This window comes from Prionailurus bengalensis, chromosome F2, assembly GCF_016509475.1.
Source record: "Prionailurus bengalensis isolate Pbe53 chromosome F2, Fcat_Pben_1.1_paternal_pri, whole genome shotgun sequence".
Lineage (NCBI taxonomy): Eukaryota > Metazoa > Chordata > Mammalia > Carnivora > Felidae > Prionailurus > Prionailurus bengalensis.
In genome coordinates, this window is record NC_057353.1 from 30,265,131 (window position 1) to 30,284,122 (window position 18,992).

Below are 18,992 nucleotides of genomic sequence, written 5' to 3' on the forward strand. Positions count from 1 at the left end.
TGAGCATGAGCAGGGGAGGGGCAGAGAGACAGGGAGAGAATCCAAAGCAGGCTCCGCACTGTCAGCACAGAGCCCAATGTGGGACTTGAACTCACGAATTGTGAGATTATGACCTGAGCTGAAATCAAGAGTCAGCTACTTAACAGAGTGAGCCCAGGTTGCCCTGAGAGAGAGAATCTCAAGCAGGCTCCAAGCTCAGCATGGAGCCTGATGTGGGGCTCAAGGCCACAACCCTGGGATCATAACCTGAGTCGAAATCAAGAATTGGGCACCTAACCAACTGAGGCACCTAGGCACCCCCAAAATATTTTTCTTGTAATAATAATACAGTAGCAAGATCAACATTTCAGCCATTTGTTTAACAAGTACTTATTGAGCACAGATAAGCACTGCACACTGAATGGTGAGTAAAACAGCCACATAACCTACTATTACATATTTACCTTACAACCAGGTGGGCGAAAATCAAATAATCAGATAAATAGTCACAAACTGAAATGCTATGAAATTCAAGTACCAACCAGCCTTTCTTAGCTGGGATTCCAGGAGAGACTTAGATGCTAAAGGCAATGATTTGACTATTTTCTCAGTTCCTTTAAGACTGGCACATAACTAGTACCAGCCTAGAGAAGTTAATTCATAGATACAATGTGTGTCTTACTTAAGGCATTAGGATTTGACTTTCAGAACCAGTTGAGAGGGACTGGTACAGGTACTATGAAATAGAACTAAACTGGTTTTTGTTGGTGGTGGTGGTGGTGCATGAGGAATTGGGTCAGGAAAACCAGTTATGTGAGGAAGTGAAGTTTTTAACTGAAATGTGAAGGACATATAGGTGTTATCTAGGCCATGGCTGGGTGGGATAGTAGTGTGAAACATTGTCTTTCCAGGGAACACGATATTTGAAGGCCCTAAGGGACCAAGGAGCAATGTGACTTTGGAAAATTAAAAGACCAATATAGCTGAAGAGCACTGTGGCTCCAATGGGCTACAGAAATATGAGTGGATCAAGCAAACCAGAGGGAAAGCTTTTGCAGTAATTCAGGTGAGAGATAACTGCTTAGATCAGGGTGGTGATGATAGAAATGGAGAAAAGTAGACAGATTTGAATGGAATTTAAAACATAAAGGAAGGGATAAGGGTAGGAGGATTGTATCAACGATAAATACCAGGTGCTGGATAAATGATGTTGCTGACCATTGGGAAAAAAGTCTAGAGAGTAAGCTTTTACCCAGTTTGAGATCACTTTGAGATATCTGAAAGATATCCTTGTCAAGAGGGAATTGCATATATGATTGCATATATATAATTTATACATTAACCCAACTTCCCAATCTTCAAATTTAGCACTACTTTGGAGAAATATAATTATATAGTGTCATATTAACCAAAATTCTAATATGTGGGCCACTTTGTTTAAATGATTGCTAAAATACTAAATACTAAAATCAAGTTTACAGTTGGGTTGAGTATATGGTACACTGAATTTTTAACTTAGAAAATTTTTTTACATTGAAAAATTTTTAACTTTGCTGACTTTTTACAAGTGTTAATACAAATCAAATGCCAAATAAAATTCTTTTTTTAATTTAATGTTTATTTATTTATTTTGAGAGAGAGAGAGTATGCGAGTGGGGAAGGGACACAGAAAGAGAGAGAGAATCCCAAGCAGGCTCTGTACTGTCAGCACAGAGCCCAATGCAGAGCCTGATCTCACAAACGATCAGATCATGACCTGAGCCAAAATCAAGAGTTGGATGCTTAACCAACTGAGTCCGTCCCACCAGATAAAGTTCTTACCAATAAAAAGCAAGAAAATTCCAAATAGTGCTGTATTGGAGAGGCTAAGTCATTATATTCCTACCCTATTTTTTTGTGCTTCAATTAACTATGGTCTGTGTTTGTTCTTCAGTTTAAACAAGTTGTTGGAATGCACCTATAACCTCTTATTTAAGTTTGTCACATACCAGTTAGCAATGTCCTTGTGAGCCACTAAATTTTGAAGAAACGCTTGCAATCCTAATTGTCTATCTTCTAAAAAGTCGGCATTGTAATTATCTTTGAACCAGCGTTTTGGTGGAAGTGCTAATCGAAAGCCTGGAAACATCTCTTTTAACTGAAAAAGAAAAAAAGAAAACACAGTGTTCAACTCAATCATGGCAATGCTACAAAATCTATCCTGTTAACTACATGAAATAAACTTAAATAAAGAATAAAATTCAGCTAAGTTTTTCTTACTTCAAGTGTTTTACTTATTAATTTCTACCAGTTGTGGGTACATACGCATTACAACTGCTCCACATCCTTGCTAATACTAGGTCTTGTCCATCCTTTTAATGTTAGCCATTCTGGTGAGTACATAGTAGTACTTTACTGTGGCTTTAATATGCATTCCTCTGTTGACAAATCGTGTTAACTATCTTCTCTGTGCTTATTTGGATCTGCATATCTTTGGTGAATTATCTATTTAAATCTTTTAACCCCTCCACTTAAAAAAACTGGATTATTTATCTTTTATTATTAAGTTACAGGAGTTCTTTATATATTCCTGATACAAGTCCTTTGTCAGATACAGGTATGACAAATATTTTCTCCCAGGCTGTGGCTTGACTTTTACACAAATTTTTTGATTCTTGCAAGTAAAAGCAGGTGATGGGTAGAGCTATTTCTGGTACCTAGGAACACTGACATAGACACTTATTAATTTTAGGTGCCCAAGTTGGAATATCAAGGAGATATTTACTAATTTAAATTAAATTCTTACTAATCTTTCTTTAAAAACTTAAGAGTTATCTAAATCTCAACTTGCCTAACAAATAACACAGCAATATAAAGATGCACCTAGAGAGATGAAGAGAAATAAACACTAAATAATAGTTGAACCCTGAAAAGAAAAATAGCAAGTCATAAAGGATTATATAGTTCTAAAGAGAAACTGTTAGAAATTAGTCTTCATGAACAAAAATTAAAACAATTTCATAAGAAAGCTACGAATTCCATTTTGGTATCTGGTAACTTCACAAATTACTTTGATCTTCTTGTTTGCTTAATTATTTTAAAAAAATCAACAGAGGTAGAAAATTATAGGTTTTATAATTCTGGGTTTATAATTATAGGTTTTATAATTATAAATTTATATATTATATATATTATGTATAATATAACAATATATAATTATAAATATAACTATAATATATTATATATTATATGTTATATATATTATAAATTTAAATTATTTTAAATTATAAAATTATAATTATAGGTTTTATAATTCTTATATTACAGTAATATAAGAACTCAGGAACAATAAATAAAATTCATATATAATGGCAGGACTACATTACAAATAATACTTTAAATATCACTACCTTCATCTACCTCCTCTAATTTCCCTCTAGCCCTGTGGACACAGCTCAGCTTTTCTTCCTCTACTACATTCTTACTGCCATTTGCTCAATCAATTCCCTACTGGAAATCTAGGTTGGTTCTAATTTTTAAGTATTAAAAACAAATTAAAACACAAAGAAAATAACAATGAACAAAACATGGTGAAAAGTATCCTTTGAACTAAATATTGCCTGCCCATATCCATGATTTCTCATATCCCAGAAATGTGATTAAGCACAACTTTAGGAAGCCATGTACCCTAGGCAGATTCGTATTTCCAACAACGGATAACACCACTTAAATGTCTGTCAACCTGCTGGGTACAAAATAGTTCCTTAATTTTCTTTGGAGTACTTTGTGATATTAAATGTTTTCTACCTTTATTGGCCCTTTATATTTCTTCTATGGCTTGCCTTGTTCACACCATTTCTAGTATTTTCTACTTTTTGGTTTACTTTGTTTTATTTTCAAGAGTTTTTTTTAATTAAAAAAACTTTTTTTAATGTTTATTTTGACAGAGAGAGAGACACAGCATGAGCAGGGGAGGGGTAGAGAGAGAGGGAGACACAGAATCCGAAGCAGGCTCCAGGCTCCGAGCTGTCAGCACAGAGCCCGATATGGGGCTGGAACTCACAGAGTGAGTGATCATGACCTGAGCCGAAGTCGGATGCTTAACCGACTGAGCCACCCAGGGCGCCCCTTCATTTTTTATTTTTAATATTTATTCATTTTTTGAGAGACAGAGTGTGAGTGGGGGAAGGGCAGAGAGAGAGGGAGACCCAGAATTTGAAGCAGGCTCCAGGCTCTGAGTGTGAGATCGTGACCTGAGCTGAAGTCACATGCTTAACCGACCGGAGCCATCCAGGTGCCCCAAGAGTTTTAATATAGTTTTTATTATTATTCTGTTTCATAAATGCAGTAGGCAGAATTCTAGATGGCCTCATGACCTTTGCTCCTGGTGTTGTGATTTTGTTTTGTTACACAAAAGAGATTTGTATGCAGATGTAATTAGGGTTACTCTTTAATTGGTCTTAAAATGGGATTATCTGGGTAAACCTAATCTTATCATACGAGTCCTCTAAAAGTACAGCTTTATTCCTTGCTGACTGCAGAAGAGAAAGTCAGAGATTCAAAGCACAAAAAGGACCTGACCTGGCTATTGCTGACGTTAAAGGTGGAGAGGCCAGGTACAAGGGCTGGACAGCACTCTTTATGAGCTCAGAACACCTCTGCTTGACAACCGCAAGGAAATAGGGAGCTTGGTCTTACAAGTGTAAGAAACTGAACTCGGCTAACAACCTGAATGAGCCTGGAAGCTGATACTTTCTTAGAGCCTCCATGTAAGAGCCCAGTCTAGGCAACAGCTTGATTTTGACATTGTCTGACCCCAAGTGGCAAACCCAACTGAGCCCACCTAAATCACTACACTTGATCTTAGCCAAAAGGCTGAGAAGTGATCCTACATCACTAGATAATAAAAAGGTATGTTTTCGGTCATAAAGTTTGTGGTATTGGTAAACAGCAATAGAAAACTAATACAACATGGTAGAAATACTTTTTTTGTTCATTCTCTTATTGTCACATGGTTTAGGAGATCTTATATACACATACCTTTTTCTTTTTTTTTTTTTTTTTAATTTTTTTTTTTTTTTCAACGTTTATTTATTTTTGGGACAGAGAGAGACAGAGCATGGACGGGGGAGGGGCAGAGAGAGAGGGAGACACAGAATCGGAAACAGGCTCCAGGCTCTGAGCCATCAGCCCAGAGCCTGACGCGGGGCTCGAACCCACGGACCGCGAGATCGTGACCTGGCTGAAGTCGGACGCCCAACCGACTGCGCCACCCAGGCGCCCCACACAAAGCTTTTTCAAATTCACAAGGTTATATAATCATTTATATTTCTGTTAGCAATTTTAAGGTTTTCACGTTTTTATACTAAAAATAATTTTTTTTTCCAAAATAAGGAAGTTGTGTGTAGAGATGGGTCTTTAGGCTATTAAAATTAAGTGAAATAGTTAATTTTCTTAGGAACTAGCAAAGATTTGACTTCACTCAAGTAACTCATGAGGAGGAAAAACCACAAATTTAACTGTCAGTAACAGTTAATAATGCAAAACTGAAAAGTCCATTTTAGATTTATCTAAGGACTTACTTTATCATTAAGCCTAGAGAAGTCAGTGTATCTTCTGAAAACCACCCAGCTTTCTTCTGGGGTTTTCTTTACTAGTATTTTATATACCTGTGCAGAGAAAGAGAGAGAGAGACTGAAAAAAAAATGTATATAAGATATTTAAAACTTCAAATCAAATATTTTTAAAACTTTTATTTGAAAACCCGGATAACAATTAGTATGTAAAAAATATCAGAAGTCACTTGGACCATCAAATATACAAATTATTACAATGCAGGCATCAAAAGCAAGATTCAGGTCTTAAGAAACATGAGTGTGACAAATTTGAGACAAATGCTTTTCTGGCACACGCTAAATAAACTCATCAGTTCCAAAATATGTTTTATGATAAAATATTCTAAAATTGATGAAAGACTTAATCATGCTTGAAAAATAGCCACTCTTGCCCTATACAATCAATTTAACTTCTAAATTCAATAACTATTAAGCAAAGTTTTCAAATACATTTGATGTTGTTTCAATCTTCAAGGCTGAAATGCAGGTAAAAAAATATCCATATTATATAAAAATTTACATTTCTATAATTATGCACAATTATCTAGGCTTCAAAAAAAAAACTTGGTTGAGGCAAGTCAATATTTTTAAAAAGCATATTATAAGCAAACTCAATTCTATTTTTTGTAAATATAATTTTAGAACTTATTATGAGGAAGTACTATGTATAAGAGAATCTCAGAGAATGTCTCCTGATAGTTTTGGCACAGTATTTTGGGCTAAAGTAAATACATGACACATGTGAAGTACTAAATACCCATCTGCTGAACCAGTGAAACCCTCTTAATAATGAGTAACTTTTTTTCCTGAAGTCAGCTGTGGAATAACGTTCAGCTGGAGCTCTAGAGCTGCACTTGAGCCACAGGTGGCTACTGAACACGTGAAATGCTGACAAGTCCCAAATGACAGGTGGTATGAGTGTAAAATAAACACCAAATTTCAAAGACTTAGAATGAAAAAAAAGGTTCATAAATGGTTTTAGGTTAAACTATATTATTAAATATAATTTCATCTGCTTTTTACTTCTGTGGCTCACAGAGTCCTACTGGTTGCTGTAGAGAAGACTTGTTATTTAGGGGCTAGATCACCCTTATCATTTGAATTTTCTCCCTTACCAGACTTCTCTTTCAGCTTTTAAGGGGGGAATGAGGAATCAGCAAGGATTAGGGTTGAACTGTCCCACATCTCAAGGTAACATATAAGGATGACGAAGATTATTCGGATACCCTTTAAGGTCTGCAGAAAGTCCTGATCCAAGATAGTTGTAAAGGAGATACTAAAGAAACATTTTTTAGGAGTTACTAATCAAAACAAAAGGGATAACTTAGCTTCCAAACTTGTGAGTATGAACAACTGATGCATAATAAAAGTCAACCTCATATGGTAATAAGTCTTACCTACACATAATCCATACTGTCTTTATTTTCCTGTTTTAAAAAATGAACACTCCTTTCTAAGTTGCTCTCCACAGTGGCCCCTGAGCACTTCTGCTTCTCTAAGAAAGACAAAGTACAGATTTTTGTGCTTTGTCTTCTCTAGAAAGCTCTCCCATGTTTCTATTTGTTTAGTGCTTTCAATGAAAACTTTATGGACACTACCGATCATCCCTCCTCTATGTTTTAATAGCATTTATGGTTTCTACTCTTTACTGGAAATTTAGTATATACAACTTTGTACATATTTACTTTGTAAGTAAATTATGCAGAAGCATATACTTAATTACAAAATACACATAGAACAGCACAGAAATTGTAAGTATACAACTTGATGAATTTTCACAAAAAAAAACACACTCAGGTAACTAGTACCAAGTGCAGGAAAGAAAACATTACCAACTGAAGAAGCCCAATCCTTCCCAATCTGACTCATCACTCCTCCTAGTCACTTTTGTTCTTTGTATTTTTAAAATTAAAAAAAAAAAAAAAATTCCTATTTATTTTGAGAGAGAGAGAGCGAGAGAGAGCGAGCGCACAAACACATGAATCACGTAGGGTCAGAGAGAGGGGGAGAGAGAGAGAATTCCAAGCAGGCTCCGCATTGTCAGTGCACAGCCCAATGCAGGGCTCTAACTCAAGAACTGGGAAATCATGACCTGAGCCTAGATCAGAGTTGGACGCTTAGCTGACTGAGCCACCCAGGCACACCCACTTTTCCTCTTAAACAATTTTCAAAGACTTGATGCTCTCTATTTTACCAGCTCTTACCAGTCATTCTTAATACTTGTTTAGTTAAGAGATCAATTAAAAGAAATATATCTAGGAAGCATTATCTTACAAACCTAAGATTCCTCCCAAGCTTGTATTTCCAGCTCAGACCTCTCCCCTAAATTCAACTTATATTAATATACATATACATAATACATGCTTGCGTACACACTACGTGTACGTACACAGACACGTACATGACATCTCCATTTTGATGTCTACTAGGTATCCCAAACCTAGCATGTCCAAAACCAAATCCTGATCTTGCCCTCATAATCTGATATCTAATTAAATGGCAACCCTATACTTCTCATTGTTTACCCAAAAACTTTGGGATCATCTTTGATTTCTTTTTCTCCCACATCTCAAGGTTCTATCTTCAAAATGTATCAGAATCTAATCACTTGTTAGAAATTCTCCCACCACCCTGTCCATGCCACCATCATGTCGTCTACCGTGGATTACTGCAAGAACCTAATACCCCCCGTTTCCATTATTCCCCCACAAAATCTAGTTTCAACTCAGCAGCCAGATCAATCTTTTTTAAAAATTAAGTCAGATCATGTGACTTTAAAACTTTTTAAATTTAAACATTTAAATCCTTTAAAACATTTTCAAAGATTTTCATCTTGTGCAGAGTAAAATCTAATGGCCTTACAATGGCTACATGATCTGTGTGTCACACTCCCTTGTCTTTACTTGTTATTTCAGTTCCTACATCTCTCCCCATGGCTTCTTTGCTATCAGCCACCAGGGTCTCTGTAGTTGTCTCACCTGTCAGGAAAGTTCTTTCCCCACATACTCTCATGGTTCGCTGTCTCTTAGTGCTAACATCTTTTCTATGAGGCCATGATTGACAATGTTATTTCAATTGCAACTCCAGTTGTGGGGGAACTTCCTTCACTCTTTTATTTTCCTCTATAGCACTTATCACCATATGACATACCAGCATTTAAAAAAGCTTACTTTATCATTCACTCATTTGGGTTGCTGTACCCCCCAAATGTTGAATTAATGAATAAAAATAACTTTACAACTGTTACTTACTTCTTTCCCTCTAGAAAATGAGTTCCCACTTTATTTTAATTTCCAAAAAAAGTCAGGTCCATGCAGATTTCCCAACACATCACCAGTCTCATGAAAATTTAACTCTAAAGATTGTCTCTCTTCATAAATGATCTCAATACTCTGGTGAACATAGATGCAAAAATCCTCAACAAAATATTAACAAACTGCATTCAACAATACATTACAAGGATCATTCACCACAATCAAGTGGAACTTATTCTGGGAATGCAAGAATGGTTCAACATCCACAAAGCAATAAACATGATACACCACATCAACAATACAAAGGATAAAAATCATATGATCACTTCAACAGATGCAGAAAAAGGATCTGACAAAATCCAACATCTGTTCATGAAAAAATTCTCAACAAAATACATTTAGAAAAAAGATATCTCAACATAATAAAGGCCATATATGAAAAGCCCACAGTTAACATCATACTTAGTGGGGAAAAGCTGAGAGCTTTTCCTCTAAGATCAGGAACAAGACAAGGATGTCCACTCTTGCCACTTTAATTCAACATAGTACTGAAAGTCCTAGCCACAGCGATAAGATAAGAAAAAGAAATAAGAGGTATCCATTTTTGTAAGGAAGAGTTAAACCATCACTATTTGCAGATGATATGATACTGTACACAAAAAATCTTAGACGCCACCAAAAAACTATCAGAATTAATGAGTTATGTGAAGTTGCAGAATATAAAATATATACACAGAAATTGGTTGCATTTCTACATACTAGTAACAAAGTAGCAGAAAGAGAAATTAAGAACACAATTCCATTTACATTTGTGTCAAAAAATAAAATACCTAAGAATAAACTTAACCATAGAGGTGAAAGACCTGTACTCTGAAAACTACAAAACAAGGATAAAAGAAATTGAAGACAACACAAACAATTGGAAAGACATTCCATTCTCATGCGCTGGAAGAATGGTGTTAAAATGTCCATCCTACCCAAAGCAATCTACAGATTCAATGCAATCCTTATTAAAATACCAACAGCCATTTTCCATAGAACTAGAAGAATCCTAAAATTGGAACCACAAAAAACCCTGCATAGCCAAAGCACTCTTGAGAAACAAGAACAAATCTGTAGGTATCAATATTCCCAGATTTCAAGATATACTACAAAGCTATACTAATCAAAACAGTAAGGTAATGGCACTAAAATAGATACACAGATCAATGGAATAGAATAGACAGCCCAGAAATAAACCCATGCTTACTTATGCAGTCAATTAATCTATGACAAAGGAGGCAAGAACATACAATAGGAAAAAGACAGTCTCTTCAATAAATGGTGCTGGGAAAACTGGAAAGTGAACCTGGATCACTTTCTAACATCTTACACAAAAATAGACTCAAAATGGATTGAAGACCTAAATGTGAGACCTGAAACAATAAAAAAAGAGAATCCAAGCAACAAATTTTTTGACATCAGCCTTAGCAACATTTTTCTAGATATGTCTCCCAAGGCAAGGGAAACAAAAGCAAAAATAAACTATTGGGACTACATAAAAATAAAAAGCTTTTGCAAAATGAAGGAAACCATCAAAAAAAACTAAAAGACAACCTACTGAACAGTAGAAATTATTTGCAAGCAATGTATCTGATAAGGGGCTAATATCCAAAATATATAGAACTTATACAACTCCACATCAAGAATACCCACAAGTAATCCAATTAAAAATGGGTATTATGGGGCACCTGGATGGCTCAGTCAGTTAAGCGTCTGACTCTGGCTCAGGTCATGATCTCACTGTTTATGGGTTCAAGCCCCGCATCGGGCTCTGTGCTGACACCTCAGAGCCTGGAGCCTGCTTTGGATTCTGTGACTCCCTCTCTCTTTGTACCTCCCCCATTTGTAATCTGTCTCTCAAAAATAAATAACAAACATTAAAAAGAAATGGGCAGAAGACCTGAATGGATATTTTTTCAAAGAAGACATACAGCTGACAAATAGACACATGAATAGAAGATGTTCAACTTCATTAACTATAAGGGACATGCAAATCAAAACCAGAACGAGATATCACCTTATATCTATCAGAGAGGCTAAAATAAAAATGGTAAGAAATAGTAAGTGTTGCCAAGAATGTGGAGAAAAAGGAACCCTTGTACATTTGTTGGTGGGTATGTAAATTTGTACAGTCACTGTGGAAAACAGTATGGAGGTTCTTCAAAAATTAAAAAATAGCATTACCATAAATACTGGGTATTTACCCAAAGAATATGAAAGCAATAATTCAAAAAGATATACCCCTTTGTTTACTGCAGCATTACTATTTATAGTAGCCAAGATATGGAAGCAACCTAAGTGTCCACTAATAGATGAATGGATAAAGAAGATGTGGTGTGTATATAAACACATACACACACATATATAGACATACAAATAGACACATATACAAAACTGAATATTACACAACCATAAAAAAGGATGAGATCTTGCCGTATGTGACAACATGGATGAACCCTAGAGGGTATTATGCTAAGCAAAATAAGTCAGACTGAGAAAGACAAATAGCATATGATATCACTATGTGGAATTAAAAAAAACAAAACAAATGAATAAACAAAAAGCAGAATCAGATCTATAAATATAGAGAATTGATGGTTGTTGAAGGAAAGAGGGGTAGGTGAAAGTGCAAAATGGGTAAAGGGAGATACAGGTCTCTGGTTATGGATGAATAAGTCATGGGAAAAAGGTACAGCATAAGGAAAATAGTCAATGACACCGCAACAGTGTTGTGTGGTGACAAAGGGTGGCTACACTTATGGTGAACATAGCATAATGTGTAGAAAAGCTGAATCACTATGTTGTACACCAGAAACAAACATAACACTGTGTGTCAACTATACTGATAAAAAACGTAGAAAAAAATTAAACATATCCCTAACAACAAAAATTATCACAACAACTTTTTTCTTGGAGGTCCTACTATACTGTCATAAGTTTATAGCATGAAATGTTGAAGTAAACATAAAAACTTTGTATCAAGAAAATCCAAGAAGAACTATTTCAATTATAAGTATATTCAGCAAGGTCTCCAGATACAGAAACACATCGACACACAAGACCATAACATATAAACTAGCAATTAACAAAAAGAAAACAAAACAAGGTATCAAGAACATCAAACAACATATTTCTCAGTATTCAGAAATAAAACTAGGGGCACCTGGCTGGCTCAGTTGCTAGAGTATGTGACTCTTGATCTTGGGGTTGTGAGTTTGAGTCCCACGTTGAGTATAGAGATTACTTAAAAAGAAAAAAAAAAAACACTAAAAAATGAAAGGCCTCCGCTCTGAAAAGTACAAAACATTAAAAGAAGTTAATGACTTCCGTGTATGGATTAGGCTCATAGATGCAGAGACTCAGTGGTGTACAGATGTCAGTTCTCTCCAGTCTATAGATTCGATACAACTGCAGTGCAAAGAGCCAAGGATAACCAAGACAGTCAATAAGAACAAAGCTAGACTACTTAAGACAGCAGGTAGCCAGGCCTCTCATACTGCATTAGTAATTAAGGACAATGTGGAATTGGTAAATGAAGGAAAAATGGAACACAGAAACCCATATGTTCATGATTGCCTGATTTATGACATAAGCAACTGTGCAAATGTGGACAGAGTTGTCTTTTCAATAAAAACCGGATTACTTTATCCTATACGGAGGGGAAAAAAATGTCTTGACCCTTATCTCACACTACAGACAAAAATCAATTCCAGATGCTTTACAGATCTAAATGTGAAAGGTCCAACAATAAAGTTTTTGAAGAAAACATAGGCCAACATCTTTGTAAGCTGGGAATAGGTAGATTTTAAAAGTGTTAGGATGCCTGGGTGGCTCAGCTGGTTAAGCATCTGACTTCAGCTCAGGTTATGATCTCATGGTTCACAAATTCAAGCCCCATGTGAGGCTCAGAGCCTGGAGCCTACTTCAGATTCTGTGTCTCCCTCTCTCTCTGCCCCTCCCATGCCTGTGCTCTCTCTCACTCTCAAAAATAAATTAAAAACACATTAAAAAGAAAAGTTAAAAAAAAGTGTTAACCGTAAAAGAACAAGTATTAAGATATTTATATTTGTATAGTATATATAAAGCATATTAATAAATTAATAAAGCATATTTATTACTACGAACTTTTGTTTATCTAATGCATCATTAAGAAAGTGAAACGGCAAGCCACAGAGTGAGAGATAACACAATGCATGCTGTAAGAAAAAAACTTATGTCCAAAATGCAGAGAAAACTATAAATCAAGTAGAAAAAACTTTCCCAAAGAAAAAGGAATAAAGGTCTGGAACAAATACTTCACAACAGGAATGTTTTGGCCATCCATCCAATGGCCAAAAACATCTTCAATTTAACTAGCCATTTAAAAAATGCAAATTAAGAACATAATGTGATTTTACTCTATCCACCAGAATAGGTAAAATGAAAAAGATGAAAAATACCACACATTGGGAAAATGTAGAGTAACTAGAACACTCATACCCTGCTTACAGGAGTATAAATTAGTACAACCACTCTGGCACATTGTTCATCAATATCTTCTAAAGCTAGCATATAATCTAGCAGTTTTACTCCTGGGCAGATACCAAACAGAAATGTGTACATGTGTTTACTGAGTGACAAGTACCAAAAGGTTCATTGCAGTAGCATTTGTAAGAGCCCCAAACTGGAAATTCTACAAATGCTTCCACAGTAGAATGGTTTAATAAATTGTAGTATATTCACAAAAAAGGAATACGATCAGTAACAAAAATGAGCTACCTATAATTACACGCAAGTTTAAGGATAAATCTTACAAACACAATATTGAAAAGACCACACTTCAAAGAGTACATACTCTGCAATTCCATTTACATAAGGTACAAAAATAGGCAAAATTAATGCAGGCTATCAGGAAGAGTGGGTATTGACTGACAAAGAGCATGGGGGAGGTGCATTTTGGATGCTTGTTCTGTTTCTTGATCTGTGGGCTAATTTCACAGAAATTTCTGGTTTGTGAAAATTCATTCAAATAATACAAAGGTTTACTACAGCATGACAGTATTTAGAGTTGTAAAAACCACTTGAATTTTATGTTCAAGAAATTACAAGTATAGGTAACAATTAAACCCAATTTTTCACTTTCTACTGACGTACAGCAGAAGTTAATACTCACGGTAAATTTAGCTCTTTCTTCCATCACCTCATAACCCAATATAGTAGGTGTAGAAGGTCTATCTTCCAAACACACTGTTTCAGGATTTTGTTCCTCACTTTCTCTTGGTCTAGTAGAATACTCAATGGAAGAATCTGCACCTGTAAATTTAGTCCTAATGAGGGGACTGCTACAGACAGATGAAGTACTATCCATTTGATCAGGTACACTTGTCTGTTTAAAATTACCCATATTTGAGTCCTCTAACTGGCCTTTGGAAGAGTTTGAACTTGTTGAGATACTCCCAAAAGAAGAACTTCTTTGGTTTCTGTTGGTTGTAAAAGTGGAAGCAGAGTTCCCTATGGGCATAGGAACTGGGACATAAGGAGTTGCCATCTTCTTTTAGCTTTTGCAACAAACCTACACGCTGCTGAGTCCAAACATTTAGAGAATAACTAATATGAAATCCATTATTTTCTTCTTGGGAATTCACTATCTAAAAATGAGAAGAACATATTGAAAGGTTAGTCTTTAATTTGGAACGTTATCCCAAAAACCCCCAGAATGTTCACATTCATTTCTTTTGATTTTGTGACACTCGGTTACTTTATGTGGAATGAAAACATGCCCCAAACCTCTTTCTTTAATCCCAAAATATCATCTCTAAGGACTCTCATTTGCAAGGTAAAGAGAGTAAAACTACTCCATAGTCTTTTTCTTGACTTTCATACTACAGGTTCTTTTCAATCTCTACTTCATTTCCTTGTGATAGATTTCTGTCATGTTCATTTTAACGTGATTTCACCTACATAGAAGAGTTGGAAACAGGACGAGTGGTAAAGCCCTTTCTGAAACTTTATTGTCTGCTTATGGTCCTGACAGTTCTACATACAAGGAGGGAAGGAGGGAAGAAAAGAAAGGGAGGAGAGTTATTCATATTTCCGTTTGATTTAATTAGCAAAACTCTAAAGAATTACCCTGAGTAATAACAGTGAACCAGAAGCTTAGATGTTACAAAGCAAACATCAACTGCTCTTAAAATTTTAGCTTACTAAATACAGGATGAAATGTACTGGAAAAACTCCTGGCCAATTTAAACTAATCAAATACAACCCAATGAACATTAAACTTGTATCCTAAAATATGAAAAGGTTGAAAGTGAAAATGTTCTTCAGTCTCCAGATCATCAGTAATCCTGCTATGCTATAAACTGAGGGTAGTCAAAAAATCTTTACAACTCATACTCAATAATCTTTGTCAAAAGGACCAATTTATCTTGTCTCAGAATAATCTCATAATTATACAATGAAGAAAAGGTTTACCACTAAGTTGTTAAAAAATAAACTAAGAAACTGTAGTAACTACAGACCTGTGAAATGGCACATAACAAAGGGTCTGCCTATCTTTACATCTATGCGACTCTACTAGTGAGAAAGGTAGGAATGGAGCTGCTTGGGCTTGGAAACGATGCTGATGTAAGATTTTTAATCCAGCACGTGGCTCTGGGCAACCTTCCTCATCATCAAAGGTTCAAGAAACTCGAGTTGCTGATTCACTGCTCCTCGGTTCTGCCTGATGCTCCCCCCACACTCCCAAGTAAATAAAAGTCTGAAATCTTATCCTTTTCAAAGCCCGTGGGATAGCCCTGCCCCTTGCTACTCAACTAACTACCTGAGGCCACAGGGCTGGGGGAAGGACGCGCGTATCAACACAATCACTGACATGCAAAGAAGTGAGCGCTACCCAAACTTTAAGAAAACGTACTGGGCTCATTAATAGCGTGTTCACTTTTGCCTTGGCATGGAGATGCTCCGAAGCCTGACATCTTAGTCCTACGCTAGAAAAACCTTAGGCAGGTGAGGTGTCCCGAGCCTGAGCAACGAGGTAGGAGAGAGAAGTGGGTGGCGAGAGGAAAAGTGGAGAACCCAGGGGCAGCTCGACCTCAGGAGTGCCTTGTCAGGGTGAGCAGGCCACGGGATTTCGGCTCATTGGGTGGGAAGACCCACCGCTCTCCGGAGCTCCCAGGGGCCCCAAGACGGTCCCAACTCCGCCGCCCCGCGCGAGGCCAGCGCCTCCAGACGCGCGGCAGAGTCGGCGGTGGCCTGAGGGTGGCCCGAAGGTTCCTGCGGGGCCCGTCCACCCTCCGGTGGAGTCCGCCAGACGCCAGCCAGCCAAGGGGGCGCAGGTGTCACTCGAAAGAGCGCCGGGGAAAGCGCCCGCCGCCTCGTCCCTACCTCAGCCCCCTCCGCGATCTCGTAGAGCGCGCTTCCCCGTGACGGTTAAATCCGACCCTCCTTAACCGCAGCTTTTCGTCTCCACCCACGGGACCAAGAAGCCTCACGTGACCTTCCGTCCCCCAAAGCAGCCGCTCTCTGCCTCAGCCCGGCTTTACCCGGCTGCCGCGGGGCCCAGGATCCCTGCGAGGTGGAGGGAGGGGCCAATCCGGGCGGCCTCTCCAGGAAGTGACGTCACGCAAAGAGCTTTTTCTCCCTCCTCCTCAGCCCCCTACCCCCGGAGGCACTAATTCGAATTGTGCGTGCGGCTAGGGCTCTTTGGCAGCTGGGTTGGACCTAGTGTTGTGGTAAGAATTCTACTTTCTCTTCCCTAGCTTTATTTTTATAAACTAACTTTGAGAAATGGAGGCAAAGACGCCTAGTTTGCCGCACACGGGATCAGATTTCAGTTCCGTGGAGGAACTACAGTCAGCATTGGTCCAGGCTCCTGCTTTGCATCCTGGGACTTGTAGTCATCACTAGCTTGGGCTGGTTCTACTAGATTATAAATTGTTTTCTGAAATTAGTGGAGCTAAGATCATCCCTTGATTTCTAAGGTTTTGGAACATTCCCAAGACTGGGAGAAATTGATAGTTGTAATTTCAAAATGACCATAGAAAGATAATATAGTTTGTGGTGTAATAAAGGGTTTGGGGTTGATATTTCCCTTCTTGTGTGAGTGTGACATAAAAAGAGAATTGAATGGAAACAGTAGACTAAAACATGAAGTAGTTTTCAGGATAGAGTTGGCAGTCTTGGCCCTGAAGTGCCAGTTATATTCATGGGTTCTGTAAGTGAATAGGGGTATAGAGAGAAAAGAAAAAAATGAACCTTGGAGTAATTCCTTCACCTGTGGATAGGTCTGCAGGTGGTAGCAAAAGTTACTTATGATGAGAAAAACCTGACAGTCCAATATCAAGGAAGCCAAGGCAAATTAAACTTTCAAGAAGCAAAGGTGTACAAATACCACAGTTAAGAGGAGGAAGGATCTAGAAAAGTTTATTGAAACTGTCTAGGAAGAACTTCCTTCACGGATTATTGAAAGGAGCATACAGGATATAGATACCATGTGTTCTTTATCTATTTGGTATTGATAAATGTCTACATTTTACTTACAGAAAACAATCTGAACATCTTTTTTTTAATATAAAATAGTTTATTTTTATTATTTTTTTAATGTTTATTTTTGAGAGAAGAGCAAGCACGTGAGCAGGGGAGGGGCAGAGAGAGAGAGAGAGAGAGAGAGAGAGGGAGAGAGAGAGAGAATCTGAAGCATGCTCCATGCTGTTAGGTCAGAGCCTGATGCGGGGCTAGAACTCACGAGCCGTGAGATCATGACCCGAACTGAAATTGGATGCTTAAACGACTGAGGCACCCAGGAACCCCTAAAATGAAATAATTTTTTAAATTGAAGGTATAATTTACATATTATATTAGCTTCACGTGTGCAACATAATTGACATTTGTGTATATTGAGAAAATGATCGCTACAATCATCTTCATACATAGATCCAAGCTTTTTTTTCATGTGATGAGGATTTTTAAGATTTACTTTCTTGGCAACTTTCTTTTTTTTTTTTTAATTTTTTTAATGTTTATTTATTCTTGAGAGAGAGAGACAGACACAGCATGAATGGGGGAGGGACAGAGAGAGAGACACACAGAAAGAGACGCAGAGTCCAAAGCAGGTTCCAAGCCCTGAGCTGTCAGCACTGAGCCTGACGTGGGGTTGGAACTCATGAACCGTGAGATCATGACCTGAGCCGAAGTCGGATGCTTAACCGACTGAGCCACCCAGGTGCCCCTTAGTAACTTTCAAATATGCAATACAGTATTAGTTGTCATAGTTACCATACTGTACATTATATTATCATGACTTACTTTATAACTAGAAATTTATACCTTACCTTTTGACTTCCTTTACTCATTTTGCTCATCTCCCCTCCCACCTTTGGCAACCACCAGTCTGTTCTCTGTATCTATGAGCATTTTTTGTTTTGTTTTTTAAATTCCATGTGTATTCTGTATGTGAGTGAGATCATATGGTATTTGTCTTTCTCTGACTTATTTCACTTAGCATAATGCCTCCTAGGTCCATCCATGTTGTCACAAATGGCAAGATTTCATTCTTTTTTTTATGGCTGCATAGTATCCTGTGCATCTTCTTTATCCATTTATTTGTTGATGGACATTTTAGTTGTTTCCAAATCTTGGCTATTGTAAATAATGCTGCAGTGAACATGGGAGTCCATACTTACTGAGTTAGTATCTTCATTTTCTTTGGATAAATATCCAGAAGTGGATTTGCTGGATTGTATGGTAATTCTATTTTTAATTTTTTTGAGGAAACTCCATATTGTTTTTTTTTCATTTTTTTTTAAAATGTTTATTTAAAGACATTTCTTTTTTTAAAGTTTATTTATTTATTTATTGAGAGAGAGAGAGAGAGAGAGAGAGAGAGAGAGAGAGAGAGAGAGAGACGGGGAAAGACAGGGGCAGAGAGAAGTAGAGAGAGAATCCCAAGCAGGCTTTGCACTGTCAGTGCAGAGCCCAATGCGGGCCTGAACTTACAAACCGTGAGATCATGACCAGAACCAAAATCAAAAGTCGGCTGCTTAACTGACTGAGCCACCCAGGTGCCCCTATTTATTTATTTTTGAGAGAGTATGCACACGTGAGCTAGCACAGGAGTAGGGGAGGGGCAGAGAGAGAAGGGAGA

The 18,992-nt window shown here is 37.3% G+C and overlaps 1 protein-coding gene across 3 annotated transcripts in view; it reads right to left on the minus strand.

Moving 5' to 3' along the window:
- Window positions 1-16,454, minus strand: part of SNX16 (sorting nexin 16) — a 42,321-nt gene extending 25,867 nt beyond the window's left edge. Inside the window, exons 1-5 of one of the 3 annotated variants that reach the window (XM_043601280.1) lie at window positions 16,235-16,454; window positions 14,249-14,496; window positions 14,022-14,161; window positions 5,541-5,627; window positions 1,968-2,116 (exon numbers count right to left, since the gene is read on the minus strand). In XM_043601280.1, coding sequence (XP_043457215.1) covers window positions 1,968-2,116; window positions 5,541-5,627; window positions 14,022-14,161; window positions 14,249-14,396 — 524 coding nt within the window. In that variant the 5' untranslated portion in view covers window positions 14,397-14,496; window positions 16,235-16,454. Of the gene's footprint in view, window positions 1-1,967; window positions 2,117-5,540; window positions 5,628-14,021 lie in introns of all 3 variants that reach the window. The other 2 variants (XM_043601278.1, XM_043601279.1) reach the window with 2 other exon arrangements.
- Window positions 16,455-18,992: the final 2,538 nt, after the last annotated feature.